The sequence below is a fragment of the Halichoeres trimaculatus genome, unplaced genomic scaffold, assembly GCF_033239565.1.
Source record: "Halichoeres trimaculatus isolate MK-OKI-2021-1 unplaced genomic scaffold, fHalTri1.1 fHalTri1_scaffold_6, whole genome shotgun sequence".
Classification (NCBI taxonomy): domain Eukaryota; kingdom Metazoa; phylum Chordata; class Actinopteri; order Labriformes; family Labridae; genus Halichoeres; species Halichoeres trimaculatus.
Genome location: NW_027437184.1, coordinates 22,427,953 through 22,447,833, shown reverse-complemented (window position 1 = coordinate 22,447,833; position 19,881 = coordinate 22,427,953). Strand labels below are relative to the sequence as shown.

Genomic DNA, 19,881 nt, shown 5'->3' with positions numbered 1-19,881 from the left:
ATAGATAATAATGCAGTCCAGTGGAAGCTTTTCAAAAGTCCAGTAGAGTCCAAAATAAAGTCCAGTAAAGTTCCAGAAGAGTCCAGGGGTCAAAATGTACAAATGATGCAAATAAATCCAAGAAATTTTAAACTGAGTCCAAATATGAACCTGATGAGTTTCAGAGTCCCTCCAGTATCTGATCCTGCTGGGGCTTTCTTGCCTCTGCAAAGCCCGACTGAACCTCAGAAAGGGAGTCAGATGGGGGAGGGTGGAAAGGGGGGAGGCTACGTAGAGGAAAAAGAATTGTGTGTTTTTGGAAGAGGGGGCTGGTAAAGTGTGTGAGTGTATAAGAGAAGGCTGGAGGGGTTGACGGATTGGGTTTGGGGGGAGTCAGGGAAGGGAAGGGGGTAGCAGAATAGAAAAACCCTCAGAGAGTTATGAAAACCATACGGCACCATTCTGTCCCCCCCTCTGTCTTCCCTATGGCTTTAGACACATGCATGCATTCTCTCACACACACACACACACACACACACACACACACACACACACACACACACACACACACACACACACACACACATACACACACACACACACACACACACACACACACACACACACACACACACACAGCCTGCAAGTAGCGCATGCTGCACAGCATCCTCAGGAGTGGAAAGTGTTTGTCAGCTCCATGAGATGCAGAGATTGTCTTCCCCCTTCTGCTTCTTTTTCTACTACTTCTACTCCTGTTTTATCCTTGACTTTTCTGAACTTTTTTTTCCATCTTTTACATGTCTTTTATTTATTCTTCGTCATTTCATCCTGCCTTAATCTCAATCTTTGATGCAAGCCATCATCACCCTGTTCTCTTCCTCTCACCCCCTCTCTTCTCTCTTTCTCAGCCAGTCTACACCAGCTGGAAGGTTTTTTTTACAGCCTAATGGAAACATTATCTGAATACCTGTTGGACCATATGCGTGGGTGTGTGTGTGTGCATCATCATCACTCTTATACAATAACTTTGGGCACAGATGTCTTAGTGTAAAGATTTTTTTCACTGTGTGTGTATCTGTGTGTGTGTGTGTGAGAGAGAGACAGACTACTACTTGGGGGCATATGGAGGAGAGGAAACAGGAAATGCCAGATGTGCATCAGCCTGACCTCTCAGTGGCTGGGGAACCAAAGGAGTGTGTAGTTTTGGGGTACCTCCACTGCTGTCACATGATCCGTCCGCCATGAATGAATGGTACGCCTGGTGCAGAGTCAAAGGCTGAGTTTTGATTTTCCAAAGAAAAATAGGATCTTTTTCCCTTGTAGCTCCTTGTGGCGAGCAAAGCCAAGGACCAATGAAGGAAGCCAGTTGCTGTGATTTAGAGGATTCAATTAAGCCCTGGTTTAACTGCTACAGATTTAAAGCAGCCGGGACAAACAACTGGGCGGCAGATTGTAAAGTAAACCAAACACAATCTAGAGGAGGAAAATTGCTTGAGCACACAATAGTTCATCACATAAAGGCTCATCACACTTTTCAGTGTGGAAAGTGTGACCTGCCAAAACACAATTTAGGCAGCTTGATGTCATTATCAAAAGCTGCAGCTCTTCTCATGTGTGGTCTAATGTGGACTGACTGCTTAATGCATGTTTAAAAACCCGCTGCAGCTTTGAACCACAGGGTGATGAGATGGAAAAGTCGAGCTATGTGTGTGTAGCTGCATCAGTTATTAGCTGTATCAGTGTGTGTCCAAGCTTCTTTTTTTTTTCTCCTGTGTGCTGCAGATGAGTTGTCTGGCTGCGGCTTCTTGTTGGTTTTGGCACACAAAATATATACAGTTGCACTATTCAGCAGCCTTTTCCAGTTATGTAACAACTATCGGAACTAGATTGAGAACAAACATCAAACCTCAGGATCCCGGAGAACCTAAAGAGCCTTTTGGTCTTGCTCCCCTCCTCTTTCTCCTCCTCCTGTCCTCCTCTGACTTTTCTTTTTCTTGGCCTACCCCTATCCTTCTCTCTCCTTTCCTTCCCTCAGTATTATTCTTTCTCCCCCCTCATCCCTCCTCTCCTTTCTTGCATCCTCTTCCTCCTCTCTTCCCTTATCATCTCTTACTACTCCCCCTCTGGCTCATTATTTGGACTCCAAAGTCAGCAATCTCTCTCCCAGACCCCCAACTCTCTATCCCAAACCTCCCACTCTCCTTCTGTTTATCCTATCATTCAGGCCACTTGACCCGTCCTCCTGCTCAGACAGCCCCGCCCCCTGAGACACATACCAGAAATGTAATTGATAGAGCAGATGAAACTTCTTCTTTCCATAGCCCTGCACTTCCAGTTCCCCCTTTTCACATTAATGTACTTACAGTACCTGAAAGCCGCTCTATCGTCCAAACTAAAGACCTCTAATGGAACATACAGAGCTCTTGATTTTATTCTCCCCATCTCCTAGGTCACAACCTTCTCCCTACTTCCTTGACTCCTCACCACTTGCCACATATCATTCCTGGATTTGATATTTCTGAACTTCCAGCTTTCAGGCAGCTGGACTAAACCTCTCATTTTCTCTGTTTCACACAAATTCTCTGTGTTTTTTTTTTTTTTTTTCTTTTTTCACAGCTGAAAAGCTGCTCTTGGTTTGATTTTCTTTAATTTGAGGCCCCAAAGCATTGGCATTCAGATTCATAATGGCAGAAAGGTTCTTCTCACTCAAGCTGGGTTATAACTGAAATTACCTTGTAAGTAACAGTAATGTGTGTGTGTGTGTGTGTGTGTGTGTGTGTGTGTGTGTGTGTGTGTGTGTGTGTGTGTGTGTGTGTGTGTGTGTGTGTGTGTGTGTGTTTGACCACATCACAAACTTAACAGTGTTCATCAACACTTTCAAAGTTGGAATAATAATTAAAAAAAATGAAATGATTACTTTAATGTAGGTGTGACATGTTGCATTTTTTAATACCATACTGCACCATAACATGTCTGATAGCATGACATCATATCAAACCATATCGCATCATATCCTGCCTCAAATCGTATCTTGTCATATCTGTGTCACATATCATAATGTGTCATATTGTATTGTATGGTATGGCATCCTATGGTTTGGTATGGTATGGTATGGTATGGTATGGTATGGTATGGTATGGTATGGTATGGTATGGTATGGTATGGTTTGGCATGGTATGGTATGGTTTGGCATGGTATGGTACGGCACGGCACAGTATGGCACAGTACAGCATGGTACGGTACGGTTCTGCACGGCACGGCACGGTACAGTATGATATGGCCCGCTACAGTACAGCACGGCAGGGCACGGCACGGCATGGTACAGTATGGTATGGCCCAGTACGGTACAACACGGAAGGGCACGGCACAGTTTGTTACAGTACAGTACAGTACAGTACGTTATGGTTAACGGTATGGTATGGTATAGTAAGTTACGGTATGGTATGGTACGTTGCGTTATGGCCCGGTATGGTATGCTATGGTATGGTATGCTATGGTATGGTAGGGTAGGTGTGTTTTTGCACCATATCTATTGTATCATATCATATCATATCATATCATATCATATCATATCATATCATATCATATCATATCATATCATATCATATCATAACATATCATATTGTAATGTCTTTTTTGTGATGTATAATTTTGTGTTGCATTGTATTCCATCATACAATAAGAAACAATTGAATAGCCAGTGTAATGTAATCTCATATATCATGTATAAATTGTGCTGACAAAGTATGGCGTCATATTATTTTGTCTTGCATCATATTGCATCGAAATGTCATTTGTAGCTTATCGCATCTTAAAGTCTAAAAGTATGTAATCGAATCGTATCGTGTTTCATTGCAAGTTAACACATCACAACATCATGTGTTTTCTTGTGTTGTTTTGTGTCACATTGTGGTCCTGTCTAAAGTCTCGTCATCTTCTCTCATGTCCTGTACTCTTGTAGCATCTTGTCTTGTATTGTATCATAATGTAATGCAACATAATGCATCATATCGAATTACATGGTATTGTATCTTATCGTATCGTATTATAACTTGATGTAACTGTATTGTATCATGTTGTTTTGTGGTGTCTTGTGTCATGTTGTGTAGTATCATGTCGTGTCATGTCTTGGGTTGAATCATCTTGCATTGAATAGTCTCGACTCAAAATGTCCTGTACAGAATTTTCTTGAATTATTTAAAAACAAAATTATATTATCACATGTCTTAGTGTATCTTATTGTGTCTTACCGTACTGTATCATATCCTAAGGCAATGTTTTGTTTGCATCATAATTTATTGTGAATGCCCTTATCAAATTTCTTGAAAATCCCTCCTCCCTTGTTGAATCTCTGGTAAGAGTCATTAGTGTTGTGTTGATTTTGGTAATCCCTGTTGACAAAATGTGATATTTCAAATGTCTTCCAATTCAACAGAAAAAATGTACATGTAAATTTGCTTATCTGAGTGCAGCAGAGCACATGAATCAACAGAAAAGAATTAATCTGGACGGTCTTGTTTGCGTCTGTTGGTCACAAACACACAGTATTAATACTGAGTTCAGTATTTTCCATTCACAGCTAAAACCCAGTTATCATAGTGACAATGCACTCAGTGATAATTAATTAAACTATTTTGAACAACTCCAAAAATTAGCTTTGTTATCTCAAAATGATGTAACGCAATAACACATCTCATATGATAAATAACCCACAGAGATCTAATGTGCCAGCATGCGCTAAATAGCTCATAGACCAAGGTAGCTTTCTGATCAAAGACTATCAGTTTTTATTTATTGACAAGTGGGTTTATAAATCCCAGAAGGTAAATAAAGAGGGCTCCCCCTCTTCAGACAATGAAGGTCTTCACAAACTGTGAGTCATTGCTTTCGGTAGCTTTTGAGGCAGTTTGTTAAATCCCCCAGAACGTTCAGCCTCATGAGGAAAAGTCAGGGGTCTTTAAAGTCAGTCCTTGTAGCATTGTTTTATACGTCAAATTTAACAAGCCAGCTGTCCAGACAGTGACATATTTTACAAGTTTCATACTTTTTTATCCTCTTCTTTGAGCAGGAACAGGTTTTTCTTTTTATACTTGAGTTACACAGGAAAAAAGGAGTGCCACTTCTCAACAACCCCCCTACTAATTTCTAGGAAACTGCATTTCACGGCCCTTGCTGTTTTGAGAGAAGACGTGCAGCATTCAGGCTCATTTAAGCTTTTCTGCCATATCAAATACAGAAGGACACGTCAGTCCTTCATTTTTCCCAACCGCTGGTGTCCTGTGACACACACACACACACACACCAGAGCCTACACAGACACACATATACACATGGTCACACACTGAAGCAATTAGCTGCGGCCTTGTGGTTAAATAATGGAGTGTAGGCATTCCTGGTGATTTCGGAGGAGTGCAGGAAAAAGATGATACTTTTCAACCCCTTCTTCTACAAGGTCCATATGTTTCATCTTTCATAGCAGACATGATCACCTCATTCCACACCCAGACTGTCAACAAATCTTCACCTCAAATATCTGAGCAGACCGGGGTCTCTGTTGAAAAGTTTAATCCTGAAGGAATAATCGGCTTGCCAGTTGAAGTCTACGGTTACTTGAACAATCAGCTGAAAGAATTTGGACATTTTTAGTGGTAGCTGTCGGATAGTCGGGTTGAAACTTTGTGTAAGTTGTGTCTATAAGGCAAGTGACCTATATTAACCTTTATTTAACCTGGGACTGGTTTACAGAGCATGCTTTCAGCCGTATCCTTGTTGGTTCATGCTTGGTTTCACACATGTTCACACCTGGGAGCTGCCAAGAAAAAACGCAGACATCAACTCCTGATCTTCAAATCAGCAAGGTTCATTTTCTTATCTAAGTTTTTCTCTTTAGCAGCTAATTGTATTCCTCCAAACAAAAAATGTCACTGATGGAAAATTTGAGTTCATTTTATGACAAACATTTCTTAGCTATGGAGAAAGATAAAACAAGGAACATGATCAACAAAGGCTCAGGTGGCACAAATCCACAATCGTCTGGGCTGCAATTACACTCACACATGCATAAACAAACCACAGACAAACAGAAACTCAGCAAGAAACGCTCCAGAAAACTGCTTCTAAAGAACTGCAAAGAGAGGCAGAAAGAAGGACAGAGCGAGCTCTCTGTGAGGATAATTCCTGACAGATTATTCCTTTACCAGATGATCTGCTCAGCTTTTCCATAGACACAGCCATGCACATTTACACACAGACATCTTACACTCCTTTGTACCGTCTTTCGTGATACAGTCATACTCCTCCAGAGAGGGGACATAATGGTAAATGCATTAAGAATGGTAAGAAAGGATGACAACGTTACAAAGAATGATTAAGGACACAATGGCTGAGCAGAGCAGCAGAGACGTACTGGCGTCAGATGTTTAGGACCTCTGAGATAAACTACCTCACGTCTGACTGCTCTCGGCAACATTTCTGTGTGTTCTTTCAGGTCTTTTTCTTTTAAACAACATATTTGTTACCCACATCCACATCCCTCCTGTGACCTCACCTCAATTTTCAGCATGCCTCTTTAAAGCAAAAAACAAATTGCAGAGAAACAGTTAACTGCCTGACTCAGCATCAGCACATGAAGGTTAATCATTCCCCATAACCACAGACTACTTATGTGCAGGGCAGTCAAATAACAGTCTGTGTTTCTTGCTCTCAGTTACTCTGCGTGCTTCATTTCACATTCCCAACAGTAACTCAGCGGTCACCTGGAAGGCTTGGAGGGAGGCTGCAGAATTTGAGACTGTTTAGGTTTGATCTCACAGTGTTCACCTCTGGAAAAAGAGACACTCAGGAGGTAAATAGGTAATACAGTTGCTTCTTGCAAAAAGCAGCTGTCAAGCTGTCAAGTTGATCCACAGCAGTCCTGCGATTTCCCTAAACTCTCGGCAGCCAAGCAGCTGAAGACTTTGTCGTACTGGAGAGCTCCCAAAACAAGAGGTGAAAAGTAGAAGTGTAGCGAGAGGGGATTATGATGAGAAATCAGCAGTCCGTCTTACTATAAATAAAGATTTGAGCAACACCCACCTTAATCCATTTAAGGACTGGAAGTTGAGCCCCACTTTGTAACTGTAAGTTTGACGTTGCTCATGTTTACAGTGCAAATGTGGAGCTACAGCCAGAGGCTAGTTAGCTTAGGAAACGGCTAGCATGTCCAAGGCTAGCCAAAGAACCACTGACACCCCTGAAGCTAACTAGTGGGGTGTTTGTTGTGCTGTTTCTTAAACAGATACAACAAATTTAAAACACTATAAACTCCATTGTGTCATAATTTAGGGAAGAACTAAGCTAGCAACAACATAATTCTTCATTTGCTTAGGGGAACTCTTATGCATTTGTTTTCAGCTAACCATTAGCAACTTATCTAACATCTGTTTAGGATATTCTTCAGCTTCTGTCTTATAACATCCTTCCTTTTCCTGCTTTTGTATTAAAATTTCCTTTCACTTCTGTTATGAGTTAGCACCTTCAGCTATTCAGTGTCCACTAGTTTCTTTTTGAGATATTACTGAACCTCAGGTTTGGGATATTATTTAACTTCTATTATATGACATACTATACTTTAGCTTCTGTTTAATTTCGCTTACATTGTGGTTGCAGTTTGTAAAAGTTTGGGCCCAGCAAACACTTGGTTTCTTGATAGGATTTATATGACAACTCATTGACAAAGGATAGCTGCTAGCTGTTTCCTAATGGGAACCAGATTTTTCCACCCACTGAAAGACACAGCTGCACTGTGTTGATGGAGTTGGTTGGGAGTCTACGGGAGGCTTAGGGATACCTTAAACACCTGTATGGACAAAGAAGCTTGAAAAAGCAATGGTGTTGACATCTAGTTTAGATTTTCAGTTTTGTTAATGTAACTGAGCTACACTAGGTTAAACATAGTTAAGCTAAGAGACCCAGTTAAACCCTGTTAAGTGAAGCTAAACTGTGCTACCAATTGTTTTATCAAAGCCCTAGAAAAAAGTAAATAAGTATTTTTTTTTTCCAAAATTTGAAAATTATTCTTTCCAAATGAAAGGGGACCCCCCCCCCCCCCCCCCCCCCCCCCCCCCCAGTATATTTTTTCAGGGTAATAATTGGAGGAAGGTGACTTCAAGGATCCAGATCCCAAGCTTTGCAAGAAGTTTGATTTAGAAGTAAAAATATTGAGTGTAAGGAAACCTTTTAACCTTATTCGGACATTAAACATATATCCATTACAATTGTTGATAAAGATGTAAAAAGGTATGTGAAGTAAGTCAGTCTTCTCAGCGTTGGGCTTTGAGGGTTTCTTTTTGTAATTAACTCATCAATCCGTCTCATTAATCTTACATGTCAGTCACAACCTTTCACCCCCAGCTCCTAAAAGCTCCTGTGTTTCCACTGACCCCAAATCCCCTCTAGTGCCCCAACTCTGTTACTCCACATTCTGAATTTCCTCTGGGACACACTAATGTTTGCCCCCATCCTCCACTTCAAGTTTGACTTTTCTGTTCTCCCTGATATTTTTCATCTCCTCCTCCCTTCTTTTTTCTCTCCTTCTCCCAGCTGGAATTGCTGTGGTTACTTCTGGCTGTGACTGCCCTTTCTCATAAGTCTGGCTTTTGTTGCCTTATTTTTTTTTTCCTAATAATGTCACTTTATGGTTGTTGCTCTCCACTTTGGTTCCTTTGTCTCTTTCGGCCCTCTGTGGTCTGTCTGTCTGTCTGTCTATGTCAGCCTTTCCCTCCATCCCTTTTTAATCATTTGCACTCACAGATCATCTGTTTTTCTCCAACACAAACACATGTACAAACACACACACACACACAGATACAAACACACAGATACACACACACAGATACACACACGCGCACACACACACACACACACACACACACGCACACACAGATACACACGCACACACACGCACACCTTTCTTTCTGCCAGGGGAAAGTTGTCCTGGTGTTCTGTTTCAATACAGTAGGAAATATTTCCAACCATGCAGGAAATGTCTGCAGAGCCAGAACTGTTCATTTCTTATGCACACAGACACTCTAACCATGTAAATGCACACACTCTCTTTATGTTAAAATACTTCTTTATTTGAAAACTCAACTCAAAATGAACTTCAGAGTAGAAACAGGGTTTTAAAATGTGGGTGTGTATTTTATTTCACCAAATCAGGCATACAGAGGCCGGAGGGGGAGCTAGGTTGCAGACGGGAATGGTACCATAGAAGACAGGGTCTGTTAGTGGGAAGAGAAGCACAAGAAACAGCAGCAAACCCATGGCATATAAGATAAGCAGGGCTGGTTTTTGAGGGTGCCGAAGTGCAGAGCCGACGTCAGGGAGGCCCTGACTGTTACAGAAGGAATGGCACAAAACTGGACCCACAATATGACCTGCAGAGAGGAACTACACTTTAAAGAGGTGTGAGGTGTGAGCGCATGGAAACTCAATGTAGTGTGACTTTATTTCTCACCAGTTCTCATGAAAATGAAGGCAGTGAAGGCACCAAACACAGTTGTGTATAAGAACTGCATCCCTGCAAAAGAACAACCCCGAAAAAACATGTTTTTCTTTGTGAATCAGTTCATAACTTTAAACTTTTTATTTACCACATCCTGATACAATCCTGCAAAGCTGTCATAGACCTCCCAGCAGCTTTGCAATCAAAACAAAAACAAGCTTTGCTTTCTAAGTTAACGTTTTGTCAGCTGACTGACCTGAAACCAGGAGGATGACTCTCATGCTGTCCTTGTGGAGGCGCCGTTGTTCAATAATATGGTGGAAATGAGCTGGAACAAAACCAACAATCAGCTATGAACCATAGCAACAACACTTCAAGTGCATTACTGGTCATCGGTCTGTTGTAATTTAATCTTGCAGCCCAGATGTTTGATGTGATTTTTACCACCTGACATCTGTTTCCCATACCAACACCAAAGAAGAGAGGAGCAGTGAAGATGGCAGCTGTAGGTCCTGTGCAGGGCACCAGCATAGGCAGCATGGCCCCTCTGAACACCAGCTCCTCTGTCACTGGTGCCACCACCTGGTTCCTGAGCCACACTACATCTCCCACACACAGCCTCCAAGACTGAACATCTGGGACAATAAAAGTCAGGTCTTTATGATGACATATACATCACCAAATGCTTACAAACAGTCATTCACTCCCTCCAGCTGTGTTGTTTTTTTAAGCCGTACTCACTGGAGGCAGACTGCAGTTCCCCAGTGAAGCCATTAGGGTTGTCGATGGCAGAATGAACCAGAGGTCCCAGATAAAACACCTGGTGTGTAGAAGAAGATAAAATGTTTATGACAACCAGTGGAGGTACATAAAGAGGATGATGTAAATATTATTACAGGAAGCATTTTTTTCGGTGTGTGGTTTGAGCATGCTCATGGGATATGTCTGAAAACTGCAGCTATATAATAGAGGCTATAAAGAAACATTATTACAGAGAGGATATACAATGAAAATGTTAAAACTGGTTAGGAGGAGCACAAATAAAAGAGCAAATAATTTTTCTTTTTAGTTAAAATGTGTTGGCACTGTATGACATACCATAGTAAGCAATAGGGGTAGTATGGTTGCAGGTACCAGACCCTCCAAACGAACTCCCATCAGCTCCCACACAGACACATCGATCTGCTGGGACAAAATGTGACTTTTAAACTCAGTATCAACCTTCAGTGATTATGAGGACAGGTAAGGACAACTGTCATTCACCTGGACAGTCAGGGTTAGGTGACTTTGAGAAAGAGATTTGCTTCAAGCTTATTTAACCCTAAAGGTCAGATCTGTTCACATAACACGCAAATTATTCGACATCTGCTCCTCTGAACACCAGCCCTTATTAGCTGATAGCTCAGCAGGTTACATCTACATCGAAGTAGCCCCTAAAAACTGCTTTACGACCAACCTCCAAGCCAGCACTTTCTTTTATGCTATGTCTGGTTTCATCAGTGTCATATTGATTGCCACTGATACCCACTTTGTTCAGTACAACTGGGGGTGTTTGCTGCCGCTCTGCTTGCCTTGGTATTTCATGTATAACATTAAAGAGAGTGGAGATATGCTCTCCCTGCCTCAGGATCAGTGAGCCCCTTGAACAGAGCCTGATTTAACCTATTGCATATACATATTTTTTGACAGGAGTGGTCCTAACTGAATAAAAAAGAGAGGTGCCACATGAAGACTAGTGAAGAAGTGGGGTTGCTACCTTGCACTGAAACAGCCTGGTGAAACCAGAAGCTCTGCACATGCCCACAGTAAAGAAGTAAGAAGCTATTATAAAATGAAATATTCTTGATTTGATACCTAACTCTACAAGTCAATGCTGGAATTAAATTCTCTTAGAAAAGTTTTTAATGGTTGTAAGGTCTTATTTTTGCCATAAGATTACAGAAACACAATCAAACATTTTTTTCTCTTTAAAGATGCTGTGAGGAGGATCTGTTTTAATTGCACTCCCTCGCCACCTAGTGGCCGGGAGTCTCCGCACACTGTTGTATATAATTTTAGCAAGGCTTGTGTTTGTTTTGGAATTAAATGGAGATCGGATCAAAATAAATTTTCTTTGTTCAACATAACTTTTTTACTGGATACAACGCACCCAGGAAAGGTATTTATCAGTAGAGTTACATAGCGCTACAGTTTGAAACAGGACATCAAGCCGACATTGTAGCAACCGGCTATAAATTGTGACATTGGCAGCCCGATGCTCTAGGTATCTGTAGGCTAATGTGACAACAAGTGAACACTGTCAGTTTGTAGTTTAGTAGCTGTTCATATTTAGCGCAGCTGGCAGCCCGGTGATCTGTGGCATGTCCATAATTTGTAACGTTTGTGAATCCTGGTTAGTTATGTCCTGCCAGTCATCTACCAAGCAGAGCTAACATAACCTCAACCAGCCTTTAGCTCAGGCTGTATCACTCTCCCATTTAGCTTTCTTCTGCTCTTCAGTCCTTTTTCTGTTAGGCTCCTGTGTCCACCATCACTACAAAATTAGTCATAGAAATCATTTTCAGCAGAGATAAAACACAGATCTCTGTTTGATCTTTTCTTCCTACTACACTTCCTCAGCCAGTGTGTTGTTGTCATAGAGACCTAGACTTGCCGTAACTCAATCCGGTCCTGGTCGACCCCATCGGGAAGCTAGTAGCAATTTAAAATAACCTGTAACCAGCGATATTGTTGCTTCTAATCTCATTTTTAAGTGTGGATTATGATCAGGCATATTTTTGAGATCACTTTCATACTCCTCACAGCTCCTAAAGGGTTTGTTTCTGACTTATTGGAGAGGCAAACTTAAATACTTTAATGTGCAGGAAGAAGGAATACTGACATGCATGGAAGCCAAAGTAAAAGTTATTTCCTCAGTGTTACCAACTGTTTTAGAAGATGTTTTTTATTTCTTCTGTAAAGGACAGGAAAACTAAACTGGGGAGCAACAAAAGGACCAGTGGCCAGTGGCTTTCTGTGTACTCACCCTGATATCAGCCCAGTGTATCCAGGCATTCACCACAGCTGGCGACAGAGCAGAGACCAGCAGCACACTGACACAGCGACGCTTTATTACACTGGGGTGGTCTCTGCACCCATAAACACACACACACACACACACACACACACACACACACACACACACACACACACACACACACACACACACACACAATTTAATATGAAGGTCTGAGGGCTCTGACTAAGGTGTGCTGCAGACTAGTGTACCTGGGTAAGCTGCTTCTCCAGACGTACAAACTGCCAACGTACACACACGCGAGCAACAGGCAGCTCAGCACACACACACCACAGCTTGTAGGGGTGTTGTCCTCCTGTGTTTTAACGGGGTCATGGTTTGACTCCAGCATGGCAGGAACGAGGTAGCGATAGAGATAAAGGAGGCTCCTCAGGTAAGCTAAAGCTAACGCAGGTTCATTGTGCTTTGGATTTGTTTCTGTCATTTCAGATTAGTGAGGAAAGGCAAGCTGATTAGCTAATACTCTACCGTACACACACACACACACACACACACACACACACACACACACACACACACACACACACACACACACACACACACACACACACACACACACACACACACACAGACAGGCTTACATGCTACTCTACAGGTGAATAACTTGATGCTTTCCACATCCAAACATACTGCACACAAAAACATCCACAGCTTTATGCAACCAACCAATATTTATTTTTCTTCAACATATTACTAAGTATTCTTCATCAGTCATCACATCTTCACTTTATAAATAAAGACAAAAACATCAGGCATACAGTGTGTGAGAGGTTTACAGTAGTGGCGAGAAGCAGAGCGTGTCTCAAACAGATCGTATACAGCAGTCGAAGGACACACCAACAAGGAAACATTCATTTCTGTGAGTTTCACAGCAGCATTAAAGGCACTTTGAACCACATTGACTTTCTTTGTGCTTATACAGAGTTCAAAACAGTTAAATCTGAAGAAAACTTTCACTATCTAACATTTTAAAGATCTAACACCTTTTCAATGTCTGAGGTTTGAGTCCAGCTCATGACTTACTGTTATTTATCATTAAAGGATCTCTGAATGTATCAACCAAATATGTATTGCTTTCAGGGTGGACATATCTAAAACTGAAATGCTGAGAAAAATCCCCAAATATTTCTTGAATAACCGAACAACTACGCCCAAAGCAGAATTTGGTTAAATTTCAGAGTAACACAACTGAATGTCAAGAGGAAATCTCTTTGAACAAAAAGAAAAGGAAACACCAGTTACTCTAAAGCAAACTCGCAGAGGAATAAACACACACACACACACAAACGTAATATATGTAGAACACATCATCTGAATAAATAAAAATATGAACAGACATATAATAATACTTAAAGATAGGAAAAACTAAAATAATAAAAACACTTTCTAAGAAGACAAATATGTCTGCCTTTAGCTCCCCATGAGATTTTCTCATAATGAATGTTAATCACTCTCTGGGAAAAAAAGGCACCAGAAAATGGAAAATACTAAAGTTTTCTTTTAGTTGTGTGCAAAAAACGATTTAACAGAGTTGTTTTGTAGGACTCTACACACTTGCAAGAAAATGTGTTTATTTTTTCACTGCAGGACACATTTTTCTTTGTTGTTATATTTTCTCCTTCTCATCTCTAGACCTCGCTCCAGACGCTCGTCCTCCTCCAGCGCCCTGTGAAAAGCAAAGTCGTTAATCCAAATCCGTCATTTGAAAGACAGCTAAAAGCTGTAAGTTTTTTCACACAAAAACACACAGTTAACACACACACACGCACTCACCCTCGCTCCTTGGCGTCGATATCTCGGATAATCTCGTCACGTTGGTTGACCAGAGACACGAGCTCCTGGAGGAGCAGCTGCTCCCTCTGCTGCTGAGTAGATGACTTCTGCCAGTCTGCTCCACAAACAACAAAAAGTTCATTATAATTGAGTCAATGACATTAATAAAGTACTGATGATCTTTTCATTAGTTTCATCTTTGATACGTTTTTTATTTCTGGTGTACAAAACACTAACTGAAATACAAGAATAAAGAGCAAAGATAAAACCAAAAAACATTGAAATAATATAAAAAAAATCTGCAAAATAATATGAAATATGGAGTAGATAAGCGACAGGTCAACAAGAGTTAAAAACTTAGGAGCAGCTACTACTCCCAGCATTTTGCAAAAGCTAGAGAGGCCACTTCATAAGCTCCACCCAAATGCTTAAAAGTAAATTTCTGAAATTGTATTTTATACTGATATCCACTCCTGTTTGCCACCCACCTTCTATAGCCATCATGACCCGCAGCTCTCTGTTCAGGAGCTCGAATCTCCTCTCCAGATCCTGCTCTTCTTGCCTGTAGAAACAGTGAGTATTCAGTGTAAGATATGCTTTATGAGTAAGTACATGTGTATCCTGTTTGCCTGTGTGAGGTCTCACAGCAGTTCCAGGTTGTCCTGTCTGCGTATCAGAGCGTTCTTCTTGTTCACCAGAGTGAACCACTCCTGGATAAGTCTCTCCTCCTCATCACGATCACTCCCTGAAGAAACAGAAAAAGATAAACAAACTTTATATATGTCTTTATAGTAAAAAAAAATAGTAGACAAGGTGCTGATAGCCAGGCAAAAAAGTGTGTAGAGAGACTGAAAAATGATGGACAAATTTGTGACCGTCATTGTTTTGTTGGACTCACAGTTAAAAGCTAAAAGGTATAACTTGTGTGACTAACCCGTCTCCATGAGGCTTCTTAGCCGTCTCTCCACCACGGCGGCCCTGCTGTCAATGTGCTTCTGCTCCGTCTCCAAAGCCGCTAGCTCACTCAGCACATACTGACTGGTGTCCTGTAGAAACTGACCACAGGCCCAACAACACACAGACAAATATACAGCCATACACACACAACGCCACATGAGCATCCATGTGACAGGTAACCACGAAGAAGGAAAGGGAGGGAGGAAATCAGAGGGAAAGAGGGAACAGGAAAGAAGGCAGGGTCAAAGTGTTAGAGTGTGATCAAAAGATGGAAATAAAAGCTGTGAAAGCGTGCTCTTGGACAAGAAATAAATTTTTCATACATAAACAAGCATGATTGGATACTTCTCACAGCATTTATTCATGTCACAAATGCTTTGTTGATTTGATTTGAGGGTGGGATTCAGCCTAAAATAAAAGAAATGCAGGAGAAGAAGTGAAGTGAGGAGCACAAACACTGACCGTGGGTTCGTCTTCTTGTTTGGGAGGCTGTGTGTCTGCTGTGCTCTGAGACTCTACAAAGAAACAAAAATCACAGTGAACAAGACAAACACAGGACAGGACCAAATGTTAACAGATTTTTAAGATATTTGTCACAGAAAAAGTCAGGCTTCAGGTACTCACCTGTGCTGTTTGTGATATCTGCAGGAGAGTCAGTTGCGTCTTCATCCTGAAAAGGAAAAATGTAACATTATAGAAAATAAATCCAGTCAGAAATGGTTAAAAAGAGGCAAATATATCCTTACCTGAGCAACCCCTGGTTTTGTGGCTTTGTTGATGGATCTTGGAGGAGGTACCGGGGTTAACGACTCATCCACTGAAGACAGGAGAGAAAAACATCAGATCTCATCATGTTAGTGCTGTTTAATAGAAATGTAAAGCTGTACTAAGTTTGGATGCATTCCCAACAAATTTAGCCCCAGGCGTTCGGTATCTTTGGGAACCTTGGTGCAGTAAACTTGATTCAATGATTTTTTTGTCCTCTTCTTTAGTTCAAACTGTTACACTCCACATTCCTAAGTGCCCCAGAGACCCAGGACTGTTTCCTCTTTCCAGTTTCTGACATAATTCTTTTCGGTCTGTGTCATTGATTGGCCCATGTGAGGCTGCAGCTCAGTCTTGTGTCTGGTTTTCCATCCCGCCTCATTCTCACGAGCTCAGGATCACAGAAATGCCCTGAGGGAACTCCTCAAAACGCTATTTAGACTCAAGGATGACTTGGCCAAAGTTCAGGGGTTAGATGTTTAGAGGAGTAAACTAATTATCATGTTATTTCTGTCCTCTCAGGACATTATCTCTGAAACAGACAGAAAGAATTTTTCCATATTTGGCTCAAATCTCAGACTCAAGGATGAGCTCATTCATTTTTTTCAGTCTGATGCAAAAGGTCATGTCTGCTGTCCTCTGGTGTTCTCCCATGCTTGTGACTCCTATAACACTACCAGTTATCTTAACTCCTCTGTAAAAATGTTATTTGGGACACAAGTTTGGCCTAGTGGTTAAGTCACATGATGATACAGCAGGAGGCCTGGGTCCACTTCCATCCTGAGGCCTCTGTCCTGCATGTCATATCCCCACTTACTCTCCTGATTTCCTGCTCTGCCAACTGCCCTGTCCTCTTCAAATTAAGCAAATGAAAAAAATGTTTGTAAAACAAAAATTAAATCAGAAAATTGATTTGGATTCCCTTTATAGACATGTCAAAAGTGGGAAAATCATTGAATCAAGTTGCACTTGAGAAAGTTAGTTGGACAGTCATGATGTCAGCAATGTACTGCACTCTTACTGTTGTAGTTACACATTCAAGGTACATTTATGGGATAAAAAGCAGTTGTTACCTTTCAATGGTCGTTTCGTCCTGGGCGGTGGGACAACCAGCGTGCTGCTACCTCCCTCCTCCAGGCTCACCCCTTCATTCAGCCTGGCCATGCAGAAAGCGGCCGCGTCCACATTAGTGGGACCCGGACCAGAGAGAGCAAGACCATAGCTGGACTGGCTGCTGTTTTGCTCAATCTGCAGCACACTCAGCTCCTGGTTGGTGAAGTGTGAACGGATCTGACTGAGGTATGTCATGACTATGAGTCGATCAGGGATTGATAGGAGAACCATGTCTGACGGCTCCAACAAACGAGAGATGCCCAGCGACTCGAAACCGTCAAAAGCCTTACAAGTAAAGAAAGACGTCATCAGCAAAGAAACACAGTTAGTGAAATGAGATCAATCAAAGTGATGTTGGACAACTCAGGAGAGTCATGTTCTTGTATTTATCATTCTTTTAAAGTCTTGATTTTGTAAAAAGAAGTTAACAGCTTTCTTTCTGATAAAACCAAAGAGCTGAATTTAAAAGGGATAAATATGAGCTGAGTCCTCACCTTCTTGTTGTTGAGCTTGATGTCATGAGACTCCAACTTGTCAAAATCTCTGATTGGAAAATGAAGAATAAAATGAGATAATCTGACTCATCTCAAGATCAGTGGCCATAGTTCACTGGATATGAGTGAATGTATACTTTTGTACACATTTAAAAATGTTATTAAGATGTTATTAACATGTTGAATTAGATGTTGATTTCATTTACGAGCTATCAAACAGAGGGTTGTTTGTCATACATTTTATCAGGATGGAAGTGATGCAGAATGGCACAGAAGGCCAGACCATTCCTCCAGGACGTGCTGAAGTTCGTGACCTTTACCCCTTGGTAACCCTTCGTGATATCCTGACACCACTGGAGCAACGACTGGCTGGAGTTCACAAGACCCTGGAGAAACAGGAATCCAGATCAGATATAACAGTTTGTGTCGCTTTTCTCAAAGCAGGGAGTATTTGTGCACAGTGGCGTTATGTATATTTACCTCAGCTACATCGTCCTTCCCGTCAGCCTCCTCTCTGACCAGAGGAAAAAGGTCAGACGACCTAACGTTGGGGGTTTCTTCTTCATGTAATGTAGGAAGACGAGATGACTTCATGTCATCGAGCTGTGATGGTGATTTTTTTCCACCTGACCAGTCAGCTGGTTGGCTTTGTATCCTGATTAGGGACGGGACAAAAACAATTGTTGGTTAACAGAAGGACAATATTTATTCAACTGGAGAAAAACGCCATAATCCAAGCAGGATCAGCAGCATCAGCAGCATTAGCAGCATTAGCATTGCCAGTGTTTTGCAGAAAGCAAGAGACACGCAAGCTGCTTCATGCTAACAATGCATAAGGTAACACTAGAAATTGATGGGCAAAGGAAATATAAAGCATGGATGGACAAACCAGTGTGATTCAACAACATCCTGCAATAATTATGCTAGGACATCATTCACCAGCTTGTCATACAAGAAATATTTTCCTCCAACAAGCCTGATTTAAAGTTTTTTTTTGTAAGAGGATGGGATATCTCATTGAGTCTTTTTCTTTCTGGCAGTCAGAGTGGGAGAAAACTGTCGCAGATATGAAATTATACAAACAAGGGCAAAGGTCAGGATAAGGGCCTGAGGAAGGAAGAGGATGAAGAACTTTTGACTTTGATGATCCTTCAACTTTTTGTCAGAGTAGCATCATAAGGTAAAAACACTTTGAACAAATTTGTGGAGATTAAAGTTTAACGTATCAGCCAGTAGTTTATTATTTGCGCTAATTAGCCAATGGCAGCTTTCTAACTGACAAAACATGAATATGCAGTGTACATCTAATGCTAGCATTGTGATTTAGAATAATGCGTTTGCGTTAGCATTTAGTTTAAATAAATATTGCACCTGTTGCAAGTAGCTTAAGCCTTTATAGCTGCTAGCATGGTTGCAATGTCTTGGTACTGTACACAAGTGTAACTGAGTTTTTTAGATACACATACTCAGTGTCAGGTCTCAAAGAAGAATGCTAAACTATAACATATTTTCCAGTTTATAGATTAGAATATCTTTCATTCAAGAATTCTTTTTTCTAACCAAAGTCTAAGTCCCAAGTCTCAGGTCTACAGCTCAGCACTTCACATATACGAGGCTTCAGAGGCGCGATGACACAGAGCAGCACAGGTTAAAAGCCCAGGCTGACTTACACATCCTTTTCCTCTCCTTGAATTTGTGGCAGCTCATCATCCAGCTCTTCTTCCTCACTCAGTGATATTTCCTCTATCGTGTCAAGGCTGTGGAAAATTCTGGGCTCACTATGATCAAAAAGCCCTGCAGCTTCACAGTGCATGTCACGGGGGTCTGGGATGAGGAGCTTCATACTGTGATGGTCAGAGGCATGGGGCCTATCATGAGTCATCTGGCGAATTTTGGCCAATAGGAACCTCTCTTCCTCTCGAAGCTGTTGGTCTTTAGTGAGATGGGTGACGTCCAGAGTGTGTGTCTGTGTGTCTGTGTGCAGCAGACTAACAGCTTCATCACTCATAGTTTCAAGACTTTTCTGTGAGGCTGTAGCCATTTCGACCATCATTGTGTCACTGGGTTTTGAACTGGTGTCTACAGCGTGGTCAGTCTTGGTTTGTTTGGTATCATACTGCAAACAGCCTGTGTTCAATGACTGAACAAGCCCTCCCTCCACATCTCTCTCTATCTTTATGTTGTGGTCGCTTTTTGTGAAAGCATCATCTCTTTGTCCTTTCAGTGTCTGTGTTTCAGCT

At 41.4% G+C, this 19,881-nt stretch overlaps 2 protein-coding genes across 5 annotated transcripts in view; both read right to left on the bottom strand.

Annotated features, from left to right (window-relative positions):
* Nucleotides 1–9,153: 9,153 nt before the first annotated feature.
* LOC141792054 (CAAX prenyl protease 2-like) lies at nt 9,154–12,554 on the bottom strand. The gene is made up of 7 exons (XM_074672817.1): nt 12,489–12,554; nt 10,562–10,645; nt 10,205–10,283; nt 9,931–10,098; nt 9,720–9,791; nt 9,476–9,538; nt 9,154–9,395 (listed from the first exon to the last, which is right to left on the bottom strand). Exons 2-7 carry the CDS (start codon nt 10,619–10,621, stop codon nt 9,166–9,168), a joined length of 672 nt encoding a protein of 223 aa, XP_074528918.1. The 5' UTR covers nt 10,622–10,645; nt 12,489–12,554; the 3' UTR covers nt 9,154–9,165.
* A 703-nt stretch (nt 12,555–13,257) lies between these two features.
* Nucleotides 13,258–19,881, bottom strand: part of ehbp1l1b (EH domain binding protein 1-like 1b) — a 31,001-nt gene continuing 24,377 nt past the window's right edge. For all 4 annotated transcript variants that reach the window (XM_074672961.1, XM_074672962.1, XM_074672963.1 and 1 more), the window contains 12 exons: nt 18,122–18,296; nt 17,879–18,027; nt 17,642–17,690; nt 17,108–17,432; nt 16,016–16,086; nt 15,894–15,939; nt 15,732–15,784; nt 15,247–15,367; nt 14,958–15,057; nt 14,801–14,874; nt 14,313–14,427; nt 13,258–14,205 (listed from right to left, as the gene is read on the bottom strand). In XM_074672961.1, coding sequence (XP_074529062.1) covers nt 14,118–14,205; nt 14,313–14,427; nt 14,801–14,874; nt 14,958–15,057; nt 15,247–15,367; nt 15,732–15,784; nt 15,894–15,939; nt 16,016–16,086; nt 17,108–17,432; nt 17,642–17,690; nt 17,879–18,027; nt 18,122–18,296 — 1,366 coding nt within the window. In that variant the 3' untranslated portion in view covers nt 13,258–14,117. The remainder of the gene's footprint in view (nt 14,206–14,312; nt 14,428–14,800; nt 14,875–14,957; nt 15,058–15,246; nt 15,368–15,731; nt 15,785–15,893; nt 15,940–16,015; nt 16,087–17,107; nt 17,433–17,641; nt 17,691–17,878; nt 18,028–18,121; nt 18,297–19,881) is intronic.

Bases quoted from the DNA above. Each gene is read 5' to 3' on its own strand.
- LOC141792054 (XM_074672817.1), bottom strand. From the start codon at position 10,621: ATGGGAGTTCGTTTGGAGGGTCTGGTACCTGCAACCATACTACCCCTA. The intron at 10,099-10,204 runs GTGAGTACGGCT...TTATTGTCCCAG, and splicing joins GGAACTGCAGTCTGCCTCCA to ATGTTCAGTCTTGGAGGCTG. The intron at 9,539-9,719 runs GTCAGTCAGCTG...GTTCTTTTGCAG, and splicing joins AGTCATCCTCCTGGTTTCAG to GGATGCAGTTCTTATACACA.